Source organism: Haliotis rufescens, unplaced genomic scaffold (assembly GCF_023055435.1).
Source record: "Haliotis rufescens isolate VD_foot unplaced genomic scaffold, xgHalRufe1.0.p SCAF_1, whole genome shotgun sequence".
Taxonomy (NCBI): Eukaryota; Metazoa; Mollusca; class Gastropoda; order Lepetellida; family Haliotidae; genus Haliotis; species Haliotis rufescens.
In genome coordinates this window covers 52,918,557-52,946,447 of record NW_025963779.1, presented here as the reverse complement: position 1 = coordinate 52,946,447, position 27,891 = coordinate 52,918,557, and the positions used below count along the sequence as shown (strand labels likewise).

General features: G+C 38.7%; 1 protein-coding gene across 4 annotated transcripts; it reads right to left on the bottom strand.

The window, feature by feature from the left end:
- Positions 1 to 10,103: 10,103 nt before the first annotated feature.
- On the bottom strand, positions 10,104 to 25,480 carry LOC124131327 (COUP transcription factor 2-like). 4 transcript variants are annotated; one of them, XM_046494530.2, is made up of 4 exons: positions 24,598 to 25,480; positions 23,171 to 23,698; positions 12,372 to 12,443; positions 10,104 to 12,059 (listed from the first exon to the last, which is right to left on the bottom strand). In XM_046494530.2, the coding sequence occupies exons 1-4, from the start codon at positions 25,100 to 25,102 to the stop codon at positions 11,785 to 11,787; spliced, it is 1,380 nt and encodes a 459-aa protein (XP_046350486.1). In that variant the 5' UTR covers positions 25,103 to 25,480; the 3' UTR covers positions 10,104 to 11,784. The 4 variants fall into 4 exon arrangements, with proteins under 4 accessions (XP_046350486.1, XP_046350488.1, XP_046350489.1 ...); XM_046494532.2 differs by having other exon boundaries at positions 24,613 to 25,461; XM_046494533.2 differs by lacking the exon at positions 12,372 to 12,443 and having other exon boundaries at positions 24,598 to 25,449.
- Between the last annotated feature and the right edge of the window lie 2,411 nt (positions 25,481 to 27,891).

Below are 27,891 nucleotides of genomic sequence, written 5' to 3'. Positions count from 1 at the left end.
ACCCAACAAACCGCATGGCTGATTTGATGAAGAGTACATTGCTATTATATGTCCTGGATAAATATGATACTTAATTATAGGTGATATGCTCCAGATATCATGTGCCTATTTTCCTGCATTGCGAGTGTCAGGTTGCCTACCTTATTCTTCCTGGATGTCTCCGTTGTGAAGCATATTGAAAGGAACTCGTAAAGCCCTTTACAACTTAATTTCCCTGTCAATTTGTCAGAATTAAATTATATTAATAATCAAACAATCAAAATATTGAAACGTTACTATGCACTATTGTAGACATTCACAACTATTGTCATCAGTAAATGCATCTTTGATATCATTTATTTAGCAATCAAGATACTAGATAGTAAATAGATTAGGTGACATCAAACTTATACCCTATTAAAGTAGTTAGTAAATAGGTTGAATGACATTAAACTATTACCACATTAGATATGATTAAACAATCAGCGTGTACAGTTTGATTTGAAAACAAACCCATATAATCTTGGCAAATTTACGAATTCATATAATTTTTATAGAATAAATTATGTAAATGTCCATGTTACTTATTTTATTAGATCATCACGGTTTAATTATATCAATGCCCCCAGGAATCAATTTCCAATGTTTATTTGTAGAATTTATAGATTATATAGTAACAGTTGAATTCTATTGGGTTTGGCATTGATTCGAGTTTGCAAGTACACTCATGCTTACATCACAGAACAGAGATGTGGTATTATCAACTTTAATCGGATACAATTTGTATATTTTCATAATATCAAATATAAAATTAAATATCAATTCATGAAACGTAGTTGTTACCAAGTAGCTATGTTTGAAGTATTACTTCCAGATCGTGCAAAGAGACAGCTCGTTTGTCGGAAAGATGAATCGTTGCGTATTGCTACAAAATCAATATCCTAATATCCAAATGATATGGATGAAAATAAACACCGTTTTTACTTTAACGTAGAATAACAGGGCTGGGGAAGACAGGCGTTCGAATCATACAACAACGTGTACAATTTCATTGCTGTCTGGTTTATCTCAATAACAAAAACAGGGTCTGTCACATCCCTGTTTCATAAAACATTGCATGAAAATATACTAGTATTGTTGACTTCACTACTGAACTATAGTATGTATCAATAACCGACAACTGGTATCTGTCTTATCGTTTTCCCATCTTATTCAAAATATACGAGGAATCGTTATTGTTAAGAACAAGTGCGAATAAACTGGTTTAAACATGTAGAATAGAGTTGGTATTTTACAGGCTTTGAAAACACCAGCATTTCGACCTGTCAATGAAACATCAGATCACCCTCAAGGCCACTTTCAAATGAAAAGCTGCAGATACTAAGGGCGATAACTCTGTATTGGTGGATATATACAGTTAAAAACATATAATGAGAGAGGAAGGTAGAGCACAAGCTGTTGCAGACTCAACTCTTTCATAATTTCGCATTGAACCCCAATCTGAATATTAACAATGTTGTAACAAGGGACAGCGGTGCAGCAGACTCCACACAGAATCTCGTTGGATGTAACTGTCCGTTATCATATATCTCCTATTGGCTTTTAATATGGAACGATGCTCATGAGGGAACTTCTCCATGTCAGTCAAACGAGATACACGTGGCGGTCATTTGTGAAATCGTTCTTGACAAAATCTGTATGTGACACGTGTGTGGATGTTTGTAATTTGACATTGCAATCAATATAATAGAAGTTGAAAATAAAAAAAACATCGCTGTTCATTGACATCATACGTATATGAATCTTTCATATATAGTCCCAGCTTCTGTTGTCTTTCATCGAACATCAACGTGTTATATGTATCAGCATTGTTGTTTCAAAATTAATTATGCATTAAATAATCCACTCTTATTAAAAATTATGTAAATTTCAAATAAACTCTTCAGCCCCTTAGACTAATTCGAATACTGGCTTGAATTAAACATATTACAGTAATTATTTATCAAGAATCACAAAGAAGAAGAATTAAGTTCATATTGAGCCATATAATGGAAGTAGAAAATAACCAATTACCTGATCTTAATAACATTTCCTTAATATCATGCCATCTAGTTTTAGCATCAAAGTACGTTCTGCTTGTAATGAATGTTTTGCAAGGTTAATTACCTTCTTATCACATAAACTACATATAGTCGTGACTTGGAATTCTTCCTTCCCGACACACACAACAAACAATAGGTATAACTCATTTCGGTCTAATTAAATCAGCCCACATTTGTCAAACAGACCGCTCGGTCCTGTCCTTTGCAGATAAGTGTTAAGTGGTATATCAAAAAAGACCAGATAGGCGATAGACGGTAGAGTCGCCAGAACTGGTAACATGGCCAAGTATGAGCCAACGGGTCGGAAATACCCAATGACTTAGTTCGAGTAGAGCTCTCCTGTTCACTTGCGATAGAGATTTAGAGTAGAACCGCGTAGTACTACCAATTAGCCCTTCAACTGGACACAATAAACCCTTTAACACTGTAATGAATATAGTCTTGATAACACTGCCTGTTGTCCTTTGTTGTGTACTGCTTTGGATATCATCCAAAAATTATATGGTCTTTTCTTTTAACAATACAGGATAATGACCCCTAAAGCTATGGTATAAGTGGATACACTAGGTTATTATATGTGTGTAGTATACTGCCACTGTCCGGTGTGATATAGAGTAAATAGGGCACAGGACAACAATGACAAGCGTGGATTGTCGTTGATATCTGGTAAATGTGGAATTATTACATGCGGGGGGAAGATTTAGAGGTTGTTATTATTACATACAAAAGAATACTGTTAGTATGTTAGAAATAGGCAGCACTGGGGATAATAGCTTTGACACTGTACCTAACCATAAATCACACAAAGTCATAATCATATTTGAAGAATTATGAAATATGAAAATGAATCTGTGCTGAAAGACAATCACTTAGATATTAAATATAATTTTCAACGCATATAAATTTGTATTGATCGATTGTTTCGCGACCAAGTTGTATTTTCATTCGCGAAATATCCCACAGAAATATCAATCATTTTTCTTGACCCCTTACCAGCCAGAAACCCCTTAAACTCAAATGTTTACGACCTCAAAAGTCCTCTATTACTGGCCTCTAATGCCTCCACCGACTATAAATTAACACGTTTGCCGAACCCCTCGTAATGCTATGAGCGCTATTATTCCGAGAACAGTTCATTTCGATCGCGGATAAAAAGGCAACTTTGGCGAATGGGGTTGTGACTGGGGACCTTTTCACTTGCATTAGGGGCTTAGTCACAACTGATAATTTATTGCAGAAAATGAGAGATTAAATTTAATGATATGGCCGAAAGTTTGCATCCAGATTCCAGACAAAGTTATCTTACTTCCGCTTGACGTCTGGAATTGTCTCCCTTCCAAGATGTCGTCATACGAAATACGTACGTACTTGACTTACACGAGTAGAACAGCTTCGCACATAACTGGGATATATCGCTTAACATGTATTCGGAAAGTATATCAAAACATTGATTACCACCCGTCAGTGTTGTGTGAAAACAAGAATGACATAAATATGTCAGACGTAATGTAGATTCTCCTCTTGCTGTCAACAATGTCGGTCTGTGATACACCGCATTGATGAAGAACTGAATGAAAAAACCTCGATCGTTCCATTAGCGTAACGTATCACCGGGCAAGTCGAAACCAGAAATGCTGGGCCCGATTATTTGCCGATTAAGGAGCAAAACCACAACTGTATTTCTGTGTCTCTTGACATAACATTGAGTTAGTCCCCTAATCAACCCATTGTTTTGTGGTTTTCTTCCGGCCCCTTAGCAGGGCTCCGGTAACCAGATCAGGCTGCCATAGAGTGAGTCCCTAAGTGATGATGTCACCTAATTTCGCGATGAAATTAAGGCACGCGAGCTCAGTGGGGGTTAAGGCTGGGCATTGTTCCACCCTCAAAGAAGTAATTATAGGACACTTTTGGAAATGAATTTTTGTGTAAAAGGTCATTTGTGGTATCACCAAAAAATCTTGATACTTTCCATGACGTTTATAAACAGTTTATTATTATTATTATTATTATTATTATTATTATTATTACTATTATTACTACTGCTACTACTTCAACTACTAATACTACTACACAGATAATATCAGATACGCTGTCAATTAATCAACTTATTCATACATTTTACGATGTTTATGAAAGTGTTTAAAACAAAACAATACCACTCTGGATCGTCTGTAAACAAAGCTGCACCACGTAAGGAATTCAACATCTGTCATTAACAGAGCAAAAACAGCATGTACACGGCAACATTGATTTCCATTTTGTTCCATAACGAATATAAAACAACCGATCCGAATAATCCTACTTTGTAAATGAATAATCATATGCTACATTTCTTGGAACTTCACAGAAATGTGCCCAGACAATTATGGCTATCCGTGTTATCAAAAGAATTATATTTAGAGCACACGACCTTCTTTTTATATTTTCTGCCTGTTAATGGCGAATCCTACGCACCAGAGCCTTTGTGTTAATTAAGATTAAAGGGTTTTCCACTTCTGCTTTTCCTTGGAACTGGTAGCTGGCTAGTTTTTCATTGTCACGAATATATAATCCAACGCCTGGAAAGTAAATCTTATATCCCAATTTCAAATATGTCTCATTTGTTGACTTTATACGTGCTTCTCTGAAATAAATAAATGTAGTAAGCGCAGAGATATTTAATTTAATTTATTTAAAAATGTACTAAATCCTAAACTTTGGCTAATAACACTTTATTCAAAATATGTGTTACAGTTAAAAGGTATAATCAGTTATTACGTATACTATCTGAAATCAGACCTTTCTCATTCATCAATTGCGATGCTGTTCTATTTAAGTTATCATGCCAAACCTTTAGGTATTATGTATAATGCGTGGACATTTCAGGAATTGTGTATAATGCCTGACTAAATGGGTATTATACATCATAAAACTTTTAGGTATAATACATAACAAATGATTATACGTATTAACTGTAACATACAGAAAACGTCAACGCCAGAGAATAACCAGTCTCGATTATCTGCCCAAACAGATTCCACTGGGCGTAAAAGGTAAAATAACGGTGAGAAATATATGAATGGATCACTGAAAAACAGTGATGATACCAGGGGTGAGCGTGAATTATGACCCAGTGAAGAATACAATGAACAAATAACGCAACTAAGCCCACTTAGATTACACATTTGCTTTGCATTAATCATTAATGTAAGCCCATATATATTGTTTTCATTTTCTTAAACATGCAATGATATAAGGAAGGTGATTGAGTTCATTAAGGTGTTGATTGATAGACATGAAGATGCTCTATCACATAGATCAACGCCCACATATACATATACCCCAAAACCTTATACATCTGATCTAGTAATCTGTTTACTACACATGCTTATGTATCTGTTTAAGATATACGCTGGGTTTCTCGCTACTACATATGTTCCAGATATTTGTTTAGTATATATATTCGGGTAATTTGTTTTCTAGTGTGATCTTAGTATCTGTTTATTACGTATGTTCTTGAGATCCGATAACTACATGTGTTCTAAATGTTTACTAAATATGTTCTAGATTTGTTTGCTACTAATATAATGCATATCAGTTTGGCGCATATAGTTCATGTATCTATCTACTAGTTATCTATTTACTTCTTAAGTTGAGTACTTAATACATGCTGAGTTGAGGTACATGTCTTATGTTGATATGTTTACTATGTTTAGTGATTTGTTTACCACATGCGTTCTACAATGGTTAGAACTGTTTACCATATATGTCTTAGCACTCATTACAATATATGTGACCCGTGAAGATCCGGGGTAGTACAGGTCTTCATCGACCCATGCTTACCGTAAAAGGCGACTATGCTTGTCGTAAGAGGCGACAAACGGGACCGGGTGGTCAGGCTCGCTGATTTGGTTGATACATGTCATCGAATCCCAATTGCATGGATCGATGCTCATGATGTCAATCACTGGAGTGTCTGGTCCAGACTCGATTATTTACAGACCGCCGTCGTATAGCTGGAATATTGCTGAGTGCGGCGTTAAACAACAAACAACCAACCAACAACTACAATAAATATCCAGGCACTGTTCACTGTATATGTTTAAACTCTGTTTATTATAAATGTTTAACCACTGATTACTGTCTATGTCTAACCATTGTTTACTGTCTAAGCAATGTTTACCATACACTATAAATGTCTAACCATTGTTTACTGTCTAAGCAGTGTTTACTATACACTCTAAATGTCTAACCATTGTTTACTGTCTAAGCAGTGCTTACTATACACTCTAAATGTCTAACCATTGTTTACTGTCTAAGCAGTGTTTACTATACACTCTAAATGTCTAACCATTGTTTACTGTCTAAGCAGTGTTTACTATACACTATAACTGTCTAACCATTGCTTACTGTTTAAGCAGTGCTTACTTTACACTATAAATGTCTAACCATTGTTTACTGTTGAAGCAGTGCTTACTATACACTCTAAATGTCTAACCATTGTTTACTGGGTATGTACATGTCCAAAGACCAAATACTACTGTTGATTGTACAAATTTAACAAAACTGTTTATTTCATATGTGTTACTGCATATTTCGGAAGCAGTATTTCCTATATATATTTTAAATGTTGACACTTGTTTTGTATGTTCTTTCTAATAGAATGTGGCAACTACACAGGTTCAATGGCTCAAATATTCCTAAAATGGCTAAAATATGTCCTTTTGCAATCTTAATCATGGTCTACTCCTGGCTATGCGTCTAGCCGAATGGACTGACTATGTACTAACCTGATCCTCAGTATGCATGTCTAGCCAATCCCAGTCTATGCATGGCTGAGTACATTTCTCAGCCAATGCATGTCCTAGTCAGTCTCGAGTTTGCATGTCCTGGCGCACCTCTGCCAATGCATGTCCAAGTGCAATCTTTCATATGCATGTCCACGTACAATCCTGACGATGCATGTTGTGGTCAACACTGGACTTCCCCATGAATCAAGTTTTGTAGCCCCAGATGCAAGGACCCCACACACATATTACCGGGTTTACATCGGGTACAGAACAAATATAATTCAATTCTGAAATTAACAACTATGATCTCCCTAGCCCAGTTTGCCTGAACAGACAGGTCGTATCAGCTTCTAAGGTGGTACCGAGACATACCTTATTTTATTGACTATATTTTTTACAGATTGGAATGGCACATTGTGAAGAGTATAATAAAACCTCTCAAGTTGCCGCATTTATTCAAATATCCCAATGTTGAAATGTAAATAATCCTCAAATATTTATTTTAACCTATTATAAATTGAAGATTGATGTTTTAGAAAAGATGTCTTAGAAAGATGAAAGAAAATTCGCACTGCATACTTGTACACCCCACATCTGTTGACGTGATCTCATGATCACCATATTGCTAGGTGCATGTGTATAATACACCTCACTTAAATCGATACCAAATCACAACTCTGCCAGCGAAATCCTCCCGGGACATAAACTATATGTGAAGTTTTACGAGTCGTCATTCGACCAGATGAATGCTTAAAGACAAATATGAACTAAATAGGTCCCCTGGACTGGAACAAGCACGGGTGGACGATGTGTATTCTACCGCTGTATCTTCTTTCAACGTTCGACAGTGTCAGCACCCTTTGAGGGCGGGATATCATATAACACGGGTCTCATTCACCGGGTCCCACCCGAGAGGAGGAAACAGCCAAGAGATACACGGGTAGGGTTGAATAAAGGTCGGGTAGGCGCTGTATTGAATAATTGAAACACGGTTGACTGCCCTTGAAAATATTGAGGGAGTGGTGCGATCAAAAAGCCAGCTAGATCATTGTAAAATACAGAGGTTGTGCAGGTGAAATTGGTTGTGATTTTAAGGGGATGTGGACTAGAGATTATATGTCTCAGGTCAATTTGTGGGTGATGTTCAGGATGTTGCTCTTCAAGATTAATATACATGTTATGCAAACATTGTAATGGGTGAGTTTCTATTCAAATTAATGTTGGGTTTCACTTTCATAATCGGGTTTATACATGCAACTAATAAATAAATATTGTAGTCATTTATGTCTATCGAATATTACTTTCACAGTTAGACAGAGTGGAACTTAATTACAGTATAAAACATACTTTTCACATGTGTGCTCACACACTTTTAGAGATTTGATAACATATAGAAACCTTTGCGATTTTCTTAAAGGTTAAGTGTTACCGCATATCGTAAATGAGGTTCCGAATTCAGGGGAAACTCGCGACGGTTGCATACAACACAGGTTGAACAAATCGTAATACGATAGGCAAGAGTTTTTCTCCCCATTCTCAACAAGAGCCTCACCCTTTCTATGTACCTTTTCTTCCTGACCTAACCCGGGACAATAGATCTCTATTGAAGGAAACCGAGGCCTAGACGTCCCATACAAACACACACCAGATGGGGTGAGACTACGCTCGCCGAGTTCCGAACATACTAGAGACATGGGTTAGACTGGGGAGGAGAAAATGTCAGTGTTATCAGAAGGTGGTAGGGTTGCTTGGGCCTTGATGTAAATCCAGGGTAGTTGGGTAACCTACATATTACGTGTTGGCTCGCCTCCCCCGACGACGCGAGGACCAGTATACTTGAACGATTTGGCCGTAGCGAGACATGGGGATTGTTGAGCCAGACACCCGTCTTTACTAATGGGTACTTGTACACAAAACTTTGTCACACATAGAGTGATATCATGTCTAGGTAGCTGTGTATTCGTCTTTAAATGCTGTGTATTACGACGTACATTTGAAGAAGGGATATGGTTTTCGTCTTTTATTTAACACGTACATGACTACGTATGACTTTGGTTGGAGTTAATTCATGTGAATTTGACTTTTGCGAAACGATGCCCACCCTACGCACACATGATTTAATTAATTAATTAATTATTTATTATTATTGTTATTATTATTACACCGATATAATCACATACACAGTCAATTAATCAACTTATTCATACATATTACGATATTTATGAAAATGTTATTATTATTTATACAATCATAGTTTATTTTATTATATATCTTAACTGTTTGTACCCGGCCCTCAATGGATGAACATCTACAATAAATAATCTTATCTGCTACCTGATTATTACGTATACGTTACAGGTACCACAGGTAGGTGACGCAGGTCATGCTCCATACAACTGAGAAAGTGTACAGAGCTTACAACATCAGTCACTGAGTAAGACTAAAACGCTCAAACAATAATCTACAGGCAACTAAACTTAAAGGGTTTACGATTTAATGCCCCACCTGGTTAAGAACTGTATAACCAACGCAATAAATCGAATTTTGTTAAATACTGTTTTGTCTGAAAATCTTTTCAGTAAGTCTTATCTGTTGATACCTAAATTGTGACTACCTAAATAGTTCTTGGATCTAACAGCGCAACCTGACACTTCATTTGATAGTTTACTCCTTCGCCATGACTGTGGAATATAAATATCTTATGAAACCAAAACCAATCTAGATTACATCAACAACACGTCTAGTCAGCTCTATTCCTCATCTGAAATCACATCAGGAAAACATTTTTTACAGGAGAGAAATGTATTGTGTAATAAAAGATCCATATGCTTCATGTTCGTATTTGATAGTTCTGGTGGGTTACGTATTCGTGTGGATTTCAAGTTCCTCACTGAGCGACTCGGAGACTGTGGCGTACGTTGATGCGTCGATATACACCCGCTGTTACCGCATCGGCCCCCATTGCGAACACGATGCCAGACAACACGTCAGAACATCCAAGTACATAGACAGTATTGTTTGTGTCTTGCCTGCATATAGTGTTGTTTAGCTTGTGTATCAACACTGAACGTTTACGCACATATGTGTACATTGTTGTAACGGTTGTGTGCGTGGTTGTAACGGTTGTGTACCTAGTTGTAAGTGTTGTATGTAGTTGTAACCGCTCTTGAACTGCCAGTGCAACAACATGAAGCAGAAAGCAGTTGTCCTAATAAGAACGAACTAAAAATGAAAAGAGGACAATCACTCAGAATTGAATTTTAACATCAGTTTTAATCGTATTAAAGCCCATTGTATAGTGTCTTTGACACACAAGTATAGAAGCGGACAACAGTGAAAATATTCGCCGAGCAAACAAAAAAGAGAGTAGGTCATACATAAAACGATCATTATATAAGACGCCTTTGCGTGGCAACGGAACGGACACTGCTTTTTTTCAAGAAGCAACAAACACTATAAAGATGTGGAAATGGTCGCAAGCAAGGTTGTACTATCTCTCCCGTGTTTTCTACTCTATGAGTACTGTTTACAGATAACACGGCAGTATTCGCTTGGGAACTTTTGGCATTAGCTAATAACTTTTGAGTTTTTGGTAATTTACAAGCACACAATTCACGAAATACCTTCTGTATAATTCGGTGAGTAATAACTTGGACACTACGATGACATGGGGATGATATATTAGTGAAGAAAAGTATCTATTTAACAGACAAGTATTTTGATTTGGAATTTGGTAAAAACTGCTGATGGTCAACCCATTGGGGTTCATCTTCATCAGCGCTTTGAACCTATCAAAATAGTCATTGCCTATTAAAGGGACTCTCTTCCTAATGCAAATGAAATGATATGGTTTAGAACCATTAAAATGAACTAGTGACAACACATTTACAAGAACAGATAATGAACACTTTGTCGATATTTCTACATCCTGCGTAAATCTATTCAATAGACATCATTTGTGACATATGGAAAGTTTTGATTTGACAAAAATGATGGGAATACTTGAAAATGGTAGAATACAAGAGTCATTTTTTACAAAAACAACACTATTTAAGGTTGAACGAACCTTTTGCGTCGACGGTCATGTCGTTAGCTTCGTGAATACACTCAGCGATAAGTCTCATAGAAACTTGGTTTCTTCAAATCGGGCAATACCAGACAATGACCGAGCAAAAAGGGCGTGGATTAAGTCAATGACGAAGTAACTACAGCTGCCCTTGTTGAACGATGAAATGGTGCACGTGGTGCACACTTTATGATGACGAATACACACTTTTTGATGACGTAGTCTTCATTCGAATGTAGAAGAGAAGGTGTAGTACCGGCCTAACTCCTGTGGCCGCGAGTGCAATTTGGCTGGCACCCGGACTGGCATTAGGTTCATAGTGTCTCATGGCTTCATATGTTCGGCCCTAAAAGGCTTTCAGGAGAAAAGGCTGCTTCTGGGGTCACTTCAGCCCGCTCGTGACAGTTGTTCAGCACTTGTTTCGGAGCTCAGCACTTTTCTTTCATTAGTTATAGCACTTTTGTCTCGTACATCAGGATACAATAGTACCCCAATGTACAGCGTACCGCATAAAGTCATCATCTCTTAAAGGGTCATTTCGAGTATTTTATAGCACATTATGAAGATCTCTAGGGTAATAGAGCAATAATCAGTACAGGCTAAAATTCAGCCCAAATTTGTCAAAGTCAAAACCGCTAGAATTTACACAAACCTCTCAATAACCATGTGCTAATGTCGATAAACGCACTGTTCATATAAAAGCCATTATATTGGGATGGATAATAGCACTAACTGGTAATCGAGTACGTGGTTGACCGCAAGGGTCGCCAGACAGTTTGACCTATGGCTAGTCAAAGATTGCCAACATTGGAGACCAATAGGTCTACATCCACCGGGCCCTTCTCGGAAAGACTAGGATTCTGGTTCCTCACTGTATTGACATGTAGGGCCAGTTGAATGAGCCTCCGCTCAACAACATATCACGTATAAGTGTCTCGATCGGGGTCTTTCCCACCAGTCTGACGAAGAAAAGCTGTTCAATGACCTGAGCACTGACCGAGCGAAGGGATGGAAGTCTCAGAAGAAGTTTGCCAAATCGGGTAGGCTGGTTTGGGTACTGGCTGCGTACATACTCCTCTAGAGCGCATTGGGATTTCTCTTGAATACTTTCAATGTGATTGGCATCTGACAGACCACAGGCATCTGGAAAAGAATGAATTAATTAGCAACTATGAATGAATGACATGTGTTCGTTAACTTAACTTCGACTCAGAATCCTTTTCGAATTCTAAACAAAGAATCTGTCTTTATCATATTCATGATGCACAGATAGGTCTGAGATTAAGTAATGAAGTGATGATCTTTGCTGATAAATGTGTAATATTTATAGTTTCTACAACCTTCGTGTGTGACACTGACTTGCTCCTATTCAATAAATGTTCCTTATATGATGAGAATAGAGATATCATATTTCATGTTTCGTGCAAAAGTTTGGGCCAGAAATTGTATAATTACATATTTCGCTCGTCACTCCCATGTCCCCTAGCAAGACTGGAACTTTTCTAGCAATTTGTCCACGGCTACTTTCTGAATAATAGAAAAGTACTTTAGCCTTTCACAAACTTCAAATATCAATATACTTCATTCTGAATATCTCAATATATATGGCTCCCACCCACTGGGTTAAATGCACGTGTTTGTGTTGTTATAGTGTATGTTAGTAGACCCTGAAACATACAATACACATATTCCATTTCATGTAAACGATTTACCTATCGTAAAACAAAATACATTTATAACCATAGATGATTATCTGAATGAAAAACCCTCAAGTTAATCATAAATCCAAATGAACTAAAATTGGCTTTGCAGAATAATTTTCGGTAACATAGTTTTCCAGAGTCGAGAATCGCGAGAATACCTGTAGTGCATCAAGATGTACCTGTGATCAATTCAAGTTGAACGAGTTTAATGTTTTATGTCTTGGTACGGTTGAGCTCTCATTCTTTCATTCTGCCTGTTTCAATTGGCTATTCAACCTTTTTCTCTCTCTAGCCTGTAACAAGCATTTAACAATTCCCCTATTGCATTTTTCATGACTATCACGTCACTAACTGTTATATATCTATTCACTCATTCTTTTCCGTCGGATGCGCAGTTTTTGCCGATTCCCTGCTTTGATTTAAAATTCCCACACCACAGAATCTATCACAATCGAGGGACTTATCCAGTCAAATATGTCTCACCAGGCTGCTATTAGTCAGTGAAAATGATCACCTGTTTACCTTATGAGGTTACTGCATACTTAAAGAGTTGCCACTGCATAGAATATCCCACAAATTTTCAGATTATATGAAAATTGTTTCTCTATTGAACACCGAGACATTCTGGTGTATTGGTTGTACGGATATCGAAGGAATAATAAATGAAGACAGATGCATTATCGTATCCAAATAAATACTTTACTTATTGCTTTAACTATCCGGATCAGATTTGATAGACATAATCTGACAAGATAAATATTGACTTGTGAGTAGGTGTGACTTAATGGACACGTCCAAACCACCATATAAATCATGCTGGTGCTATTCGAAGTGTTTAATAGTCTTACTACTTTCATAAACGCCATGAACTTTGACCAAGGGTCTTCCTCGCCACACGCTACAAGTCCCCTCACTCCACTCAAATTTAATACAGACTGAATAATCCTTTACCTAAAGAGAAAACCATTCCTATCCCCCCACTGCCAGCGTTCTGCCACGGTTCAGACAAAGAGTAGCATAAACAACTATAAAGACGTCAACACGAGGCCCGAGCAAATTGGAAGACAACCATCGATACGATGACCCCAGCGAACACGCCGGGATCTCAGATTGAAACACTTTGACAATAATATTTCGTGACCCCCTATCATAATCTATTGATCGCAATTCAGATAGATATTAGCTTTCGTCGGCCAAAAGGAGGAGCAGGAATAATCATTTCAATTTTCCCTGACTGTCCATCGGCCGCAATGAGCATTTGGTCGGGTCTGGAGATTGAGTAGAAGGGTCTGGTTGAATCTGTTAGGACCTGCGAATGACCGTACCGATATGAAATTGTCAGCAATGCTTGTATATGAAATTGTTCAAATAACAGCGGTCGTGTGTTCGGATAGCGATATTGGATCAGAGGATATTGATACAGATATAAAATGGTTCTTCGTTTGCTCTTAGTCCCGAACAATCCGTTCCACCACGTAGATTCGATTTTCCTATGACTTTATCCGTTCACTGAGGTCCTGTATCATTAAACAATGTCTCTCATATTTTCAACATAATTGGAGTCTGTTGTAACAACTATTGACAGGGGAAAATTGAACCTTGGTTCCGGGGCATGGTGCTATTGAGGCCGAGCTGTTCAATTCCTAGTCCACGGCCTATGCTTAGGATCACGACGTAGCAAACCCGATAACTGTAGATGGAATCAAAAGGACCTTTAAGTCCGAGTCGGCACATTTCCGAACATTTTACGCTTGTGCTTGCAAGTAAACAGCGAACAAAGCCGGGATTCTGTCCGAATGAACACATCAAATAGGCATGTCATTATTTTAGCGTCGGTAATTATTTGAATTGCGGGATCACTTTAAGTTAATGACTCTACTCGTGTAGAGCATTCTGCTCGACTGCTAAACGGCATCGTTCTTCGTTGACTACATGGGCAAGGCAGGAACTTTAGAGGTGTGAATGATTGTGCCCCAATCGATTACATTTTGCCGAGTCTAATGTTCCTCGGTGGTTCGAAACTAGGGATGACGTGTCCGAGCTGTACGGGGACAAATTATACACGTGCTTGCAGAGAAGCGATGTTATTTCTCAGCTCTCATTCACTGCAGCTTTTCCAAAGAGTCACACCCTTTGAACGTTATGCGGCAAAGAGCAGGAACTGGAGACTGCCCTCTAGTCATTAGGAGTTCGCAGTTGCAACATGAACTATTTGTTTTAATAAAATGAACAGGACTAGGAGAACGACCAGGATATTAGTTGTCGCTGAATCCCGCCTTTATATCATCAGGAATTAATTTGTCTCCGCAGAAAACGTTCTTTTGTTGTGGTCTGCTATGACGCTGTTGGGTTGAACGAGAAATTACAAGAGCATATAACACAAAGAAATCAGCCGATGTAACATTGACTAAACATGGGGGTCTTTATGGCGTTTAATTTAGATTTCATCTGCAGTGCAACCTAGGATCTATTTATTATCCGATAACGGTTAAAAAGGAAAATCAACTTTGAACAATTATTCAGTGGTAAATGCATACATGTTATCGGTGGGTATTATTTTTAAGAAGTTAACATTTTTAGAATTTGGTGAAATTTCAAAGATTAAAGTCGCTTCGTATTTGCCGCTATCAGTTGGACAGAACCAATTGCCCAAAAAGTAACGCACACAACAGCCAGCCGATAGCTCAGATTGACACAATGATGTGCCCGTAAGTACATGCATCCTCACTACTAATTAAAACCATGTCAAACAGGCTGTATTATCGGTAGGAAAAAACTTCACAACTGCTTTAGACGTCAACACGCGCGGGTAAGAGAAAATTACACGGTCTATTTTGTGCACAAGAGAGCCATCGGAAAGTTCAAACTAAACAGAGAGCATTTAAAGCAGGAAAAAAATTCAACTTCCTAAAATTAGCAGCAGGAAAATAGTGTTGGGATGAGCTTCCGTGGGGGCTTGGAAAGGTCGCCGACTACTATAAAGTTACGCTTGCTTGTGGCGTCAGGTCATGTGATATTATGTTTGTTATTACTTTTCTAAACATATACACTTGTCAGCGTGGAGTAGTCGATAACGCAGACCTGGATACTATAGCATACAGTGTGCAACTGAACCTGAAATATTTAACCTTTGGCCGTTAGCTGTGTTCTAGCAAGTTTTAATTACGACTGAAACGACAGGAGCACTGATGTGTGTAAAATGTCGCTAAAGTCAAGCTCGGTTTACGATCCTGTAAATGTATTATATTTGCCAGATCTACTGCCCTTGCGTACCCGCGTATTGCCAGTCTGTATCCTATATATATTAATGAGACACTTACTTACATCAATCCGTATTCAACCTATACTGCACATATTCCCAAGCATTATAAATTATTATTTATATTCTAAAGTGGTAAACGGTTGTACAGAGGAATCTCCCTGTGATATTTTATCAATAATCTTCCTTGAGTTTAATTGAAGCCTTTTGTGTGAAATATGTAATTTAAACCTGTATAATTTGTAACATAATATGCGTATATGCATGTACCTGTATACACCAGCTGGAGACATGATTTACACAAAGGCTTAATCGCTAGATATTAGATAATGTATCTCCTATACACAAAACTATTGAATGAGCGATTGAAATATGTGGTGTCTTTATTAAGCGGCGCGACACTGTCACCTGGTAGACCAATAGTTCAATATGTATCAGACAAGAGCCTATTGAACTATCATTGATTGGATCTGAAGCAGTGTTAATGACATGTCATTCCAGTGTGTACAAGGGTACGACGTGAAAGTATGCAGACAGACCTATCAAATGACGTTATCTAGAAGGATGTTTCAGTAGATAGAACCCAGACAACATTGATGCTTTCATGCATACTCAATATAACGTCATGTCAATACATAATTTATCCCTCTATCGATATACCCATATTCATGAAACTTTTTTCCGAGTAATTAAAGTTTGGTTTAAAATAGATATCAATTAGTGTTGTTCTAATTTAAATTGAAACATACTTTCATTATAAAAACTATCAACTGTTTTTTTGTATAAATGTAACTGTTGTAGGAAATATCAATTTTTTACATTACATTTTGAGTGCAGCATAACGTACATAATATAAATCCATAGAATGTATGGGAAAATTACTACTAAATTGATTACATATTCCGCTACAATACTGAATAAGCTATTTGTGCGGTACATTGTTTAAGTAATAGTACGCTGTGCCATATTCGTAATTATGATAAATAAATATATTGCATGTCTGGAAGTAGCACATATAAAATTTTCTTGGCCTCATTTCGCATTCTTATCACGCCACACACCAGCATGGCCCACTTGTGAGAGCGACTAGACGGGAATAAGACTGTGGTGCAAGGAATGCGACTTTCAAATTACAGGGTCGGGATCCGTATGGCCAACAGCTGTGACCCGACACAGGGCCTTGATTCAACTGGCAGCAATTAGTCATATAATATATACACTATAGAATAATTACACTATCAACAAGAAAGGAGCCTTGTTTATGTTGTTCGCGGTTGGAAAATGATGAAAATTTGCTGTTTGAACTTTGGGTATTATAAATGTCGCTGTGTCGACACAGAGGTTTACGGCTCGCGAATAGCTCGCGACAATGACCTAGTTAAAATTCGAAAAGCCCCAGCCGACGAACACCGAGGAGTTGCGACTTGGATCTTAAACACGTAATCTCGTCTTCACAGCCGGAAGAACATGGCACGAATGTTAGACTGAGAAACTGCTATCATCGTTCGATCAACCCACCATATGTTACAGACTCGGGTTATACCGACCTTTCCACACATGTTCAGTATGTATGTCAATTTCAACTTAGTGCTACAAGTACGCGAGTAATACGATAAGATGGAATTATCATATTGTCGATTTCATTTGTGTTACTCAACGCATACGAACCTACAAATCAACTTATTTATTTATCTCGGTGACATACGCCGTTAACGGAGTATCTGTCATACCTAAGGTTACCGCGACCCGTGTTAACAGCTTATTTCAATAAAAAAAACGCTGACGGCCAGTCCCTCTCCCCTTGTGTGTGACCTTGTCCCCCCCTCCTCCCCCCATTTTACCAGCGTTATTTACTACGAGGCGGACACCCAAGCCTCAAGGGCTCACGGCGAACAGGACAGTCCAAGCTTCGCTATGCGGCCGCTTTTATGATTCATAAAATTGGGCAAAGATAGGATAATTTTAGGATGGGTATAATTTTAGGCTGGAAGGGTTAAATTGTATTATTATGAATTATGCGTTTGGTTGGGAAATAAAGGCGTGAAAACTGCGGCAAGAATATTGATATTTCAGGCGAACGCGCCTCGCCATGATGCTTTAAATCCTCATATTTTAGCGCTCGAACTCGCTTAGTATTAATCATTATTTTAACTTAACTCGACCACTTTGAAATATGTCTGCTTAGAGAGAGATTCTGTTTAAATAGCATTGCCACAAGCTTATATGTGTTGACAAAATTGCATAACCCTCAATACAATCTAAAATACAAAATATACAATGATATTTAATCAGTAATATAACATCATTAACCAGAGTTGGATCTTTGTTTTGACTTTGCTGTGACCACTGGCATCATATAGACAGATGGTGATTTGTATCATGTGACGTAATCGACAATTAGATATATCAAATTTTCAAAAACGAATCTTTGTATTGCTCAAATCAATGCTAAAAGTACCAGGCCGGATAAAAATTGTATATGATTTTTATCATTATTGTATATATACGTATTCTAGATATTCATGCGGTTTGCAGCATTATGCAAACAACACAGAACCTATTAGGGCTTCATGTGTAAAATTTAGGAGAATATTATACTGTTTATTACAATACTAAACAGCAAGCATGCTGGTCAGAGCGACAAGCTAAGCCCGGCGTCAACATATGTAGAATTCTCGGCATAACTGCACAGTGCTGATACCATTGAAACACCTGCAGTCGACAACCCTGCTTATTGTTGATGGCGTAACACTCGTGCGTCTGCTGGAAGGCTGGCTGCGGCCTGCTTCCTTTACCAAACATCAACACATATTAAATATCAGCCACGACCTTTACTGGATCAGGCAGTCGGAATATATGTTCACTATGTTTAATAAACGTGCATGCCATGAGCATAAGTTGGCACACTTGGTTAGCTACTATTATATATATCTAGTGTACATGGGACATTATACTTGCTTAGTATATTTGTGTCGTTTTAGATATTAATCTGAACTTTGGCAACGTATTTCAGACAATTTGTACAAAATTGAATTGTCTAAGTTCAAGTTTTAAATTTATCAATGAATGACTTATGTTCCAAATACTTGAGTTTATTAAGTGTCTCAAGAATCCTTAATAATGTGCACTGATTTTAAGTAATAGTTCTTATGTTAGAAAAGATAGCCATCTTATCACTAGTGTTTACAAATTACACATTCTGGCGTCGACTCTATAACAAGTGTCAGTTATTAATGCCTAATGAGATAAACAAACACAACGGCACTGATCAATTACCTGTTAATACAAAGAGGAAGTGATTTCAACAGTGAATCTAAAATCCTTAATAAAGCCGCTCTCAGCAGCATTTAGTGTGGTTGCCAAATGAGCTCAAGTGTTTCTTCAAATCAAATAGTTTTAATCAGCTGTACCACAGCCCCATTTTCCCCTGCAATTATTCTGGCGGGAAATTTGGGCTCGCAGACGACATTTAGTCGTCTGCTACCACGTGCTGTTTAGTAAGCTAGAAGCAGACGAAGATTACACGTCAAAGCGGAAATCAGCGGAAGTTCTGCTTGCATGTTTTCACACAAATGATCAGCGACCCAGATCAGTTACAGAACACGAGCAGAGAAACTCTCCAGTCTCGTTTTAAAACTTAGCGCTTGACTGAACCTAAAAATGAAGCAGAGAATGACAGTCAGACAGCATAAATTACACCAATTTGAGCCGAACAAAGGCAAAAACTTCAGTGAATCATAATGCAAATAGTCAACCGACAAGTCTGCACTGGGGCTTCAGAAAGTCGGCACATGTCAGAACCTTTCTTATTACAGCTATTTGTATATTTGCGTACACCATGATTTTATGCATGTTTGAATACTGTGTGTTTGTCTATAATTAGTAGAGATTGGCACATAATAGCTAAGAAGGAACTCACGTGTACATTTCTAAAGGATTTGCTTTGTGAAGATTTATTGCAATATAAGGCATGGGGTAAGGACAGCCAGTTGTCTATAAATACCCGATAACTTCGTGGACAAGGCTGAACTAAACCAAACCATGAGCTACCCTTAACAGTACACGATCCACCTACTGAAACAGATTCCTGTGTCAACATGTTTGGAAATACCTTCTCTGGTAATATCATACACTGTTTTAATCTCACAAAATGCCCTTTTCAGCTGCGACTTAAAATATTCTTATCACGTTGTTCTATTGTTTTATCTTTCACAGGTATCGCCACACCTGTCCTGCGATATAAACTATCGGTGTTATCAAAATATATGATTTTTATGGAACACCCTTAGAGCGATACAAATTAACATGAGTGCAGGTATTGATTTCAAATGAAAATAAGCGCGGAGTATCGACTTAGAGGCTCTTGTTGTTTGAACAAATTTTTAGCTCCTGCCAACGTGATATTCAGAAAATTAGGTCCATTAGGCGATAAATATTTATGGAGGATGTGGAGGAATTCACTGTGGCACATCCTTTTGGAATCGGAGATGCTCTGTTGAAGGAACTTGGAAAGTATCTGTTTTTACAACAAACACCTTTCCTTTGACCACTGACAACACTGAATAGTGGATGTCTCTAATTATTCAGGTAAATTTGGTACATAGGAAGGAGTTGTGTGTGTGTGTGTGTGTGTGTGTGTGTGTGTGTGTGTGCTTCAATTTATCACATTTTATCCTTAAGGAATAGATCTTTAAAAATGTCAGCGATTTTGCCCCGAGCTGTCTCACAGTCTACCACGTGCAGGAGATTAACTTGTCGTCTGCTTCTTTCACTCATCAGGACTGCCGACTTGTTTCAGTTACCGCGTTACATTTCACGACAGAGTCTCTGCCACACTACCCAATTGCCCAATATGCACCAGCACAAATTTTGACAAAGGTCTAACAACTTGCATTGTCTTGTCGTCTGCTGAGCTAAATCGTCTGCTTCTACTCTGAAATCCCAAAGATCATGTTCCCCCTTGAACTGAGCGCGTGACCGCTTCTTTGCGCATAGGTGCAAAACATACTATGTCACGAACTACAAAACTTTGTCAACTCTGAATTTTTGACCAGTTAAATGCAAAATACCCTCTATGTCAATGAGCCGGCGTAGGATGTGGCCACAGGGGCAAGGGTAACACGTTCCAACACAATTTTTCTCTCGCAGTTTAACATGGGGAAGTGAACGTTAAAAGCCCCGTGGCACTCTCTATTTGTTCATTTACTTGTTCCCTTCTGTAAATCATTTCGAAATGCATCAGTTTGACTAAGTCTAACAAAGACCGCCGTGTTGTGTTGTCATTGGCTTAACCTCTGAGGCTCGCGTTGTGCCAAATGCGATGAAAATCCACGGCGATGCGTCCCCTAGTCTTTTCCATCTTAGAACGGCTCCGTGAAGGGAGCAGAAGGGATCCCTATAGATTCCTAACCAAATTTTAATTTGAACAAGGAAGCAGAGCGGGTGTTTACTTGTCAAATCTCCCAAACTCCAACTCGCCATTATTGAAAAACCAAACTTCTTCCTGGAAAAAAAGCAAGACAGTTTCACTGTCTGATGAAATTGCAAAGTTTAAAGAATTCCCGTCTTGCAGAATTAGACCACTCTTTCCCAAGGAAACGACAAATTATGGTCAGGATCACCATCAGTCGAAGCACAGTGGATGAAAAACAGGAACCAATTTGGAAGAATATCTGTGATTTTGAATGACAGGGACTCTACACTGTATAATTTCCTCCCAGGATTCAAAGACACACAACGACTAAGTAGGAACTAAGCTCGTCTCGTTTGATAGCATCACATCCATTCAAACCCAGAGATTCCTAGAAAAATTCGCAAACTGTAATTTATGATAACGTTGATGGCTTTTGCTCCTATAGCTTGACATACTCTAAGTTTACAGAACTTAATTCGCGTTGTATCAATTCTCTGTTAATTCATACGAAAACATGTTCTACGTATAAATGGTGAAGAACTATTCCAAATAGTTCATTGTCATGAACTTTCTGTTTGATCTGTTCGACTTGAGCCGTGTTGTCACAGTGTATGATTCACATACAACCTATTCCACCCATATCCTCTCATTCCGGAATTTTAAATTGGCAAAATCAATTCTAAACCGCCTAATGAATGGACTTGTATTGACTCGTCGATCAATAAATCAAATGTTGACTGTTGTACAAAAGCTGAAGGTTTATCGATACAATCTACTGATCATACCCACGTGTTAATTATGGCATTAACCCTACTCCATGACTTTATCGGCCAATAATGTGCAAAATATTCAAAGTCGATAGTTTTTTCGCCCACTGCCCTTAATTACTTAACCTACACAAATAGGTAATACGACACAGACATAGCGATGAAGAAATATTACTTTACTTCTAAACATTCCTTGTCATAGCCAATACCCTTCGTCTCTAAGTTCTTTGATCATGTACAAATAATTGGGCTAGTCGTTGTACTTAATTATTAATGCATTTTCGAGAGCGACAGTTCTCTTTCAATTTGATTCTAATTATTAATTAAAACGCGTCAAGTTTGGTGAAAAATTTAGGCAGTCACTGACGCTAGGAGAAGGTGTATCTTTTGTATTGTGCTATCTGTCGTCGTATCGTTTTCTCATAATAACAATCGCCCAATCGTCAAAACTGATTGTCATTTTAGGGTTTAAGAACTAGGCACACTTTCTGGGATTTAGTGTTCATTGTTTATTTATCATATGAACAATAATTATAGAGGATGAGATTGAGTGTAGCGACTGGTATAACAGTTCTGTGGAAGTGTTAAGACTGTGAAATTTATCAACATCTCGCAGTATGTTGAGGAAATGGGCACTTCAGATTTTATCTACTTAACCATTTTACTCAATAACGATGTCAATACATCTAAAAATAAAAGTTCGAAATGTATATAATGTATAGGAGGTCAGGTGAGATATGTATCCTTATCTATCCATATAAACTATAAAATCAAGATAATTTTAAATTTGTTGGAATAATAAAAAAATAAAATAACTATAATCAGTATTGACATTTTTTGGACATATATCACTGCATGTAGGGATAAGGAATCGGAATATAATTATGTATTATTTTTTTCCAGAAATGACCCATGTGAGCTTAAACAAAATATCACACACGACCACCCTCCAACAAACCAACACTGGACCCAGAATTTGATGAACAATAGAGTGACAGACCTACACTACTTCAGACTTACAACAATTTACTATCTACAAACAAAAGAATAATCAACAATATATTTGACGTTAAAAAACCCAACAAAAATACCAAACAATTAAAAATCCTCACCTGAGCTGAAAAGGACAATCGCTTTTAAACAGCTGTATTCGGCGGAGTCGACATGAAGGGCTTTCAGTTTCTCCACCTGTTCTTGAAATATACGAATATGATCCATGAAAGCCACAACTCGATCGGCAGCCATGGGGCTAGCATGGAGACCAGCGGCTGCTAAAAGCGGGGCCACATGGAGGGGCATGGAGCATTGGGCTGCGTTCAAGACGAAAAGTTCGCTCCATCCCAGTCTCAAGAGTGCCACTTGGTCGGTCACTTGCAGGTCCGGGAAAAAAGGGATATTTCTTGACCACTCGACTGCGCTAAACAGTAGCCTGGCCGCCAATTCGCAAATATTCTCGATTCCCATAATATTGTTTGGCTGCATACATTGTCCATAGCGAGACGTAGGGTAGGGCTCGGCCCTTAGTAGCATAGATATAAAACTGGAAAGATAAGTATGTCCATTCAAGGGATCCCCATTTGGGAACGCCATCTGCCCTGGGAAGGGATGTTGTGTAGGGGGAACGCGACCTCTTTGGACAGCTGTGGAAAAAAACAGGAACACATGTTACATCGAGTGGTGGACGTTTCTTGCAAGGTTTTTCCTACAACGCTTGTAGATCAATTCTCATTTTAAAATTATTTTCCTACATGATATTTAATATCAGGCATTGGTGAAATTTCTTTAGAATTGGGATAGAAGTGCCAAGAAACACAAATCATTCTAGATTTTTTAAAAATTTCGTCTCATTCTTTTCAGATCTGCCTGATCATTTTAAAGATGCACAGGTATACGACTACACTAGCTCTGACTCACAGGATTTCAATTTGGAATAAATTGCTGTCACACTACATAATATCATACATGCATTTTCAACATGTAAACCGTTAGTGAAGGCAATTCCTGTTTTTTAATGTCTTTTAATTACTGTTCACAAATACAGCTATGATATAACGCACATTGTCTTGACATGAGGAGCTGGCAATAACATTCCGGCGAGTAGAGATGTACAGTGCCTTTAACGGTCGCGGGACACATGGACCCTAAAGCAGGTAGACATCCCGTTCCGACTGTTGGAATGTCGTGATCATACAGCATTCCTTTAACTTTTCTAGCCTACGTATCTGTCACTTTTACACTGATAGATTTAACATTAAACGAGACAAATAAGCAATTTTAACAAAAATATATTTTCTTTAACGTTACTAAATTTCCCTTCCTTGTTTTGTAATAATTTTGACATGTCACTGCTGTCATAAAGTATTTTTATCAAATAAAAAACAACCTCATAAAACGCCGACACTTTTGAAAATGTCGGGTTCAGATAGTGTTTGAAACGTCGGGTACAATACCATGAAATGGCGCTAATTGTTATTGTCCTCATGTTAAGCAATGCACTGTGCATCTTTAAAAGACAAGTTGTCTATCATATTACACTGACCTGTATCCCACCTACCTTCCCTCCTCATCCCCATCTTTAGACACTTCTTCAGGCGGCAATATTGGCACTGATTCCGGTGATGCTGGTCGATTGGGCATGTTCTGTTCCCTCGACAGGTGTATGTCAAGTTCCGTCTTACAGATCTCTTGAAGAAACTTTTACATCCCTCGCATGTAAACTGTCCGTAATGCTTCCCGGAGCTTTTATCTCCACAAACCACACATTCGATATGCTGTTTGTTGTTATTGTTAGTTTCCGAGTTGTTGTTTGAAGTGCCATTCTGCTGAGAGGTGGGAGTGCTGTCAGTAGACGCCTGGCTGAGAGGCGTGGTACCAGGGGTAGGGGTGACAGCCGTGGGTGTCGGGCCGGGCTGCCCCGGAGCCGGGTGGGGCGCCGCTGTTGGGGTCGGTGTCGTCGTACACCCAATATCGTCGGTGGGGTCGCGCCAAGGGGTAACAGTACTCGGGTTGACAGTAGGTGGGGACATCGCCATGGTGAGCTGCATGCACAGTATAGTAAGGTAAAGATTCCCACAAGATCAAAGTCTCTACAACGCTGTTAGCCTAGTGTCATGGGCTAGAGTCGAACTGACTTGTCCAACAGAGTCCAAACAACTGGGCGGGCGACAACAGATCCTCTCCTAAGTGCCTTCTTTTCCCTCATGAGCCCTTCGTACTAGCAGAGCGATGCGGCCTTGATGCCTCTCTCGCCCATGAGCACACAGTAAATATAATCGTACTCTCTACTGCAGAGCTATTGAATCAGAGTGGAGCCCTATGCGCGTATGAATCGACTCAACCTATTGGGAGAGTGTACGGCCGTCCCGCTTATGCTCGAGCGGCTTTGAACTCTGACACTTCTGTTGAAACTGCTAAGTTTCTATGGTTACCTCTCCTTATATGGAGAGCGGTGTCATGCGAGTTCAAGAAGTGTATTGGTGAGTGACAATTACTGTCGTATGGTCAGAACCCGCAGCCACACGGGGCATAACCGTAGCGCTCAGGGATGCAATCCTATTGGTCCGCACTATCATTCATTATACTCTCCTCGATTGTCAGGCCTCCCGCACATATCCCTACGCTCCGTGTTCTCTCACCGCTCACGAGGGTCGCGCGCACAAGTGGTCCAATCGGCTTCGCTCATTCAGCGAGGGGAGGAAGGCCAACCTAAAATATTACGGAGGTGACAGGAGAGGGAGGTGAAGTTCCCGTGCTCATCAAAATAATTACTGATTCATATGAAATCTCCTCGGCATGCCGCCGAAGCTTGCGGTCGTCTGCTAGCCTCACAGTCGTCTGCCGACTCTCGAAGCGCGCGCTCCTTGTGCATAGCAGAAGACCTCAACGGGGCAGGGGTGATTCCCGACTAAGAGTAGGGTCGGGAAGCACTCTGAACTCCCTAGTCGCGGACAGCATGACGAATGATAGAACACAGGCACCTAGTGTTGATGAGTTTAGTTCCTTGATACACCCAAGATTTTTATATGTCAAAAACATATCTCCAACTTTAAACAATCTTTCACCACCCCATTCATGTGTAGCTCTAATCTTTAAACTTTCGACAGGAAGCTCTCGTGGCAAATTTCATTGATAACTTAATCTATCGGTTCAGATGTATGAAGCTTCGATTGAGTCCTCAACTTCTTACCAACAGTCTGAGCCGTGACCTAATGCTCGGGTCATGGTATTAGACAAGGATGTCCCCTGACCCCAGCTCCGTAATCTTATCCACATACCTCTCTCGCTGACCTCTATATTTAGTCGAGCGCTGTTATTGTACATTGCGCAAGATCACTGTTGGTTCCAGCTTACGTTGGTGTCTTGTTAACCAAGCGAGCAATACATTACAGCCCCCTTAACAAAAACCGCTGATCAGTCAGTACAAGAGCGATCTTCTGGCAAATTTCAATATGAGGGTGAATAGAACTCACGTGAAATAATTAAACTTTGTGGGCCAGTTGGCACATAGTAAAACAGTGCGAGTTAATATATCTTGACGGTTGTTGGGTTGACCTCGACCAGAGATAATACACAAACGCTTAACTCCGCGTGACCTTAAAACTGTTATCAAACTCCATACAGGCTGAAAAAGCATATATAGTGTTACTGAATGATATGGTATAGAATTTCCCCACATAAATTATCCTATTACTGTGGGATCGATATGCACCATGGATGACGTGTTGTGTAAATATGACTGGTGAACTTGGTCGCTGCATCGACTCCCCCCTATGTCAGTCGATTTATGATGTCTACAGCAGCGCCGAACATGTTTCTCTCCGAATGTATTAGCTTTTATTTCACTGAGTAATTAGTTGAGCTATCAATCATGCAGCGAGAGAGAAATACATCCTAGTCCTCATGGGTATGTTCTGGGTAAACACAATAATAACTGAACACGAACCCTTCTGTCGCCAGGGCCAAACACGACTTGACAATAAATATTTTTTTGGACATCATTTTGTAGAATATTACAGAGTAATATTAAAGATAATAATAGAATAGATCATTTCAGTATAGAATTAATCTTTACTTTTATCATCTCCTCGTGTGGAAGGCTGATGTCGCTGATCTGATCTTAAACAGTTCATGACAATACGTTGTGATAGCATCAAGCAAAGTCAAGCCAACCCCATTCAATCAACACACCAAAGACCTTAATCGTTATGCATTGAAATGTTTCTAAATTCATTGTATTTATTTTCATAATCAATGAGTATATTATTTAACAGATATACCCATTACTTTCGCGAGACCCAGATCGTAATATAACGTAAATGTATTCAGTGACTCTCGATGTGAAAGAGTGCAAAAATCCTCTTTCAGACTGGTAATAGTCAATTCTCTAGACCACTAGTTATATTGATATGCATCATTGTGCGTCCAGGGTAATATACTTTCAGAGTGGGGCATATTTCTGCGGCAGTGTTAACTAAATCGAATGTCCAAGGGCACTATGACATTGGCGCAATATGTCGCAACCAAGTCACACCTGGCGTGGCAAACATATGCAAGGTCAATAATTATTTTCTAATAAATTCTGTACGGAACACAGCTCCTACATAAACAATTTCCAACAAAGAACCCTTTTTGATGAATACGAAAAGTGCTAATTAGGATGGTTGCAATCTATATGCGTTGTGATCCTACGTAACCGTTGAATACTTCGTAGTTCTTTTTAATATTGAAAAAAGCGCATCAAGATTAAGTATATTACATATACATATACACTCTGTATCCTGTTGTAATTTGTTGTTTTAGAGAGAATGGTTACACGCTGCACAGAATCAAATAA

Excerpts from the sequence above, each read along its gene's own strand:
- LOC124131327 (XM_046494530.2), bottom strand. The coding sequence starts at position 25,102 with ATGCAGCTCACCATGGCGATGTCCCCACCTACTGTCAACCCGAGTACT. Across the intron at positions 23,699-24,597 it reads GGAAGGTAGGTGGGATACAG|CTGTCCAAAGAGGTCGCGTT; the intron begins GTCAGTGTAATA and ends TTTTTTCCACAG. Across the intron at positions 12,444-23,170 it reads GATTGTCCTTTTCAGCTCAG|AAAGTAGCCGTGGACAAATT; the intron begins GTGAGGATTTTT and ends TCTATTATTCAG.